This window comes from Rutidosis leptorrhynchoides, chromosome 6 (assembly GCF_046630445.1).
Source record: "Rutidosis leptorrhynchoides isolate AG116_Rl617_1_P2 chromosome 6, CSIRO_AGI_Rlap_v1, whole genome shotgun sequence".
Lineage (NCBI taxonomy): Eukaryota > Viridiplantae > Streptophyta > Magnoliopsida > Asterales > Asteraceae > Rutidosis > Rutidosis leptorrhynchoides.
The window spans coordinates 301,152,512-301,156,876 of NC_092338.1; the positions used below are offsets into that span (position 1 = coordinate 301,152,512).

A 4,365-nucleotide genomic window follows, 5' to 3' on the forward strand; every position below is an offset into this window, starting at 1 on the left:
TTTTGAAGTTGGCCTAACGTTTTGAGTAGTTTAGCCCCAAACCATGCTCGAAGTGTTGTTTGGATTAAAACTATCGTTTTTGAATGGGTCAAACTTGTATTACATTTGTTAATGGCCTTTGTGCCTTTTGTAAAACATTAAACTTATTGTGTGTTCTAATGGAACGTGGGGAATAGTTATATCATTTAATTGGCGCGTAATTGTGTATTAATTTAAAAAAAAAAAATTATCGTATGAATTACGGGTTGGGATGTTTCAATTACCTAGCTTGGGAATTCCTAAAAGACAAGCAAAAGTAGAACAACCCGACTCCACTTAAAACAACCAAATGTGATTGTGTTAGTTTGGATGATTGTGATCTTGATGAGGAACCGGAGGAACCGGAAGAGAATCCAAATGCGGAGCTATATGGGGAGGATGCAACACAACGACCTCCCGAAAAATCAAGAAAATCAAAATCACAAAAGACTTCTTCGAGCTCCGCCGCTTCCGCAAGATCCTCGTTTGATGAAAAAGCAAGCAGCACTTTTGATTCAATTACTAGTTACTTTGATTTGAAAATACTACAAATGTCTACCGCGGGAATGGATGAAGAAGATGCATTGGTTCTTCAAGCGAAGAAAGTGGCGATTCGGGCCAAGCTTCGAAGTGAAAATTGAATCGTTTCGTATTGGTTTTTAATAAATAGGAATTGTAATGTTTTTTTTTTTTAGGAATTGTAATCTTTTTTTTAGGAATTGTAATTTTTTTTTTTAGGAATTGTAATGTTTTATTTTTATTTTAATGGAAGTTATTTCCATTTATGTTAATTTTTATAATTATGTTCATTTATTTTATTTTTAAAATCATAAAAATAATAATAAAAATATAAACTGACATGCCCAACTGACAGAGGTCACCACTCCCCACTTTTTCTGACTCAGCAAGTCAGGTCTGACATGCCAAGTGACCTCAGTCACCACTCCCAGTGCTCTAATTGTAACCAGCTATGAAGATGAATATTACTTAATTGGATATGAATAGGTCATTTCATATTTATATTCATATTTATATCCATTTAATTTTTTTAATTCTATACGACGATTCTCATCACCTCCCTTTAGCACAAACATTGTTTGATGCATTACGCTGATAAGGTGGACTTCAGACGCGATCCATTTAAATATAAGTCATTCATCCATATCTTATACTCAACTATTTTGTTAGATTAAACAGATTAATGATATCCGTCAGATACAGGGGCGGACGTACTTGGAAGACTATGGTAGCACTTGTCATCAGTCCAAAAAGCCCATGTAGTGTAAAAAATATTGGGATTCTTAATAGTGAACCGAGTGAATTATTGGTGTGCTACTTAAAAAGTGAAGTATTGTTTTGTTGAATCGTTGTTTTTCAGCCTAAAAGTCTATAACTTTATAAGCCTGTCTCGATTGATCGTACGTACTCGTCACTTTTTCAGTCGTTACTCATTCTCTCGATCGTCATACTTCTGTCATCCGATTTCAAATTCAACTCCAAGACAACATCAAGGTATTTTATTATAATCTTATTGTAATTAAACATTATCAATTTTAATGATCGTCGAATACTCAACTATTAGTCCTATATTACGGTTTATAAGTTATATGTCTATTTGTTAATCCGAAAATAGGGTTTATAACTTATATGTCTATTTGTGCAATTTTTTAGCTTTGTAATTGACTTGGTTTCATTCACATTGTCATGGATTCTTGGGTTCTGACTTGTGTAGTTATCTATTCTGTATAATAATTGTGTAACTGAGTTTTTGCATTTACCAGAAATTTACAGGTTAAATGGAAAAATATTTTAAGAGATAAATATCATCGGTTGATGGCGAAACTTCAAGTCAATACATTTCACAACCTACCTTAGCACCTTCAATGCCCAAAAAATCGATATAAATGGTCTTCCATGAGATCCTGCGGATAGAAAAAGGATTTTAGACTATGATCCTAATCAAAGAGAAGAAATAAGACGACTATATTGGTAAAGAGGACCACAAAACAATATTAGGATTGATTTCTTTGTTTCCGGTAGTTGTCGAGGTGCTTGAGTATGTGAAAGAAGATGGTAACAATCCTTTAAACCGACGTCAAGCATCCGGTATTTTGTCGTATTTTAACACATTTGATTTTGTATTCTATTTGCACTTGATGTACCGAATTTTAGGTCTAACAAATGCATTGTCCCAACCACTTCAAAGGAAAGATCAAAATATTGTGGAAGCGGTTTCATTGGTGAATGGAACAACAATGTCATTGCAAAAGTTTAGAGAAGATGGGTTTGTTGAAATATTGGAGCGTGCCTATTGCTTTTGTGAACAACATAAGCTTGAACGTGTGAATATGGATGAAGTTTATATTACATCAAGAAACCGAAAGACCAACATTACCCATCGCCATTATTTTGAATTTGATATCTTCAATATTGTTTTGGATAGGCGAATTCAAGAATTTGGTGATCGTTTTGGTGAGGTAAGTACCGAATTACCTTCTAATATTTTCGCTTTGAACCCGCGTGATTCGTTTTCAATGTTTGATAAGAAAAAATTGATGAATTTGAGTAAGATGTACTATTGTGATTTTACTCATAAGGACAGGGAAAAACTTGATGGTGAACTTGACGTATATTATGATATTATACGACGAAATGAAAATTTGCTAGTTTGAATGGGATCACCGACCTTTCTAGATTATTGGTAGAAACTGGAAAACATATTTCACATCGTTATGTTTATCGATTGCTAAAGCTAGCTTTAGTTTTTTCCTATTGTAACTGCAACCGAAAGATGTTTTTCTGCAATGAAGCTTGTGAAATCCGAATTATGAAACCGGAATGGATGATGATTTTTTGAACGACTGTCTAATTGGTGCCATAGAAAAAGAAGCACTTTTTAATACAAAAGATGAAGCCGTAATGGAACGCTTTCAAAAGATGGAAGATGGAAGAGGACAGTTGAACTAGCTAGGAGGCTAATTGTTTTCTTTTGTGATGAAACAGTATTGTTAATATGTTATTTTGATCCTTCCTACTTGTTTTCGCTCTCTGTATTTTTAACTCGTCTTAAGCATCTGTTTGTTGTGTACATTGTATATAACCTTAGTTATATTGTTAATAAAGTTAGAGTTTCTTGCTTATTTTTTTTTACTATTATGTGCAACCAGTGTGTATGATTCCTAGATCCGCCACCGGTTAGATGTTAAGTTCTATTTAAAGATATATCATTAAAGAATTTTCAAGAAATATAAATATAACGTAATGTAATAAAGTTTATACACAAAAACGTGTAATCATTTTTAGCAATTAAACAAAATATGTATAACTAACTAATGTTAAATATAATCTTTAAGATTAATTAGTTGCACGTGTTTTGAACTACTTTTGTAACGACCCTGGATTTTCCAATGTTTAGTTATTAATAATTTATTATTAATGCTTGTGTTTTAATAAACGTGTTCGTATACGTGTTACTTGTTACCTTATTTAACTTTTCATGGCCCGAATTGTCTTTGTGACACACGTACTTTACACGAATAATATTTTGAATATTATTTACATTCATGATTAATCATTATTGATCATTTTTAATTAACTAATGTTAGTAGTTAATTACTTGGGCCTTATTTATTTAATTCATACTTACTTGGACTTGGGCTTTTATTATTGGAAATGGACTTGGAAGCCCACCCTACTTCTCTTAATGGATTAATTAGAAGCCCATTTGTTACTAGTAACTTATTAAGGCTTAAGCATGGATTAATTAATCATAAGGAATCTAGTTACTTGTATACTTACACCAATTTGCTTTAATACCAATTTGAGCTCTCACCACCTCCCAACACAAGAAAGTGAACCATTGACCTTTCCCCTTTGAAGCCTTGGCCGTAGCTTTTGGGTAATGGGAGGGAGGAGTTCAATTTTTTTTTTTTGTTTACTTATTACTTGTATTATTTCACTTCATTCTTCACACACACAACTTACTTCTCTTTTCTCTCATTTCTCTATCAAAATATTGTAAGTAATAAGCTTTATTTTCTTTCTTTTTTCCTTCATAAAACCGAAATATAAACATGAACATCATCATCATTTGCTTGTTTTGTTACTTGTTCTTTTGTTGTTGTTGTTACTTACTAGTTATAAGAATCAAACTCTCTAGTTTATTCTTCATATTATCTTGTTATTTCAAGAACAAACAAGAACCAAATGAGGATCAAGTTTATAGTTTGATTCCTCCATAACACTTGTTAAAAAGAAAGTTCATGAGTTTTAAAATCATACATGTGTTCATGTTTGTAAACTTAAGGTTTACTTTCTTAAAGATCAAAGCCTTGGCTAGAATCTTTC

General features: G+C 32.2%; 1 protein-coding gene across 1 annotated transcript; it reads left to right on the top strand.

Annotated features, from left to right (window-relative positions):
• Window positions 1-569: 569 nt before the first annotated feature.
• Window positions 570-2,690, top strand: LOC139854594 (uncharacterized). The gene is made up of 2 exons (XM_071843891.1): window positions 570-648; window positions 2,191-2,690. The coding sequence occupies exons 1-2, from the start codon at window positions 570-572 to the stop codon at window positions 2,688-2,690; spliced, it is 579 nt and encodes a 192-aa protein (XP_071699992.1).
• The last annotated feature ends 1,675 nt before the right edge of the window (window positions 2,691-4,365 follow it).

Excerpts from the sequence above, each read along its gene's own strand:
- LOC139854594 (XM_071843891.1), top strand. The coding sequence starts at position 570 with ATGTCTACCGCGGGAATGGATGAAGAAGATGCATTGGTTCTTCAAGCG. Across the intron at positions 649-2,190 it reads GATTCGGGCCAAGCTTCGAA|GTCTAACAAATGCATTGTCC; the intron begins GTGAAAATTGAA and ends ACCGAATTTTAG.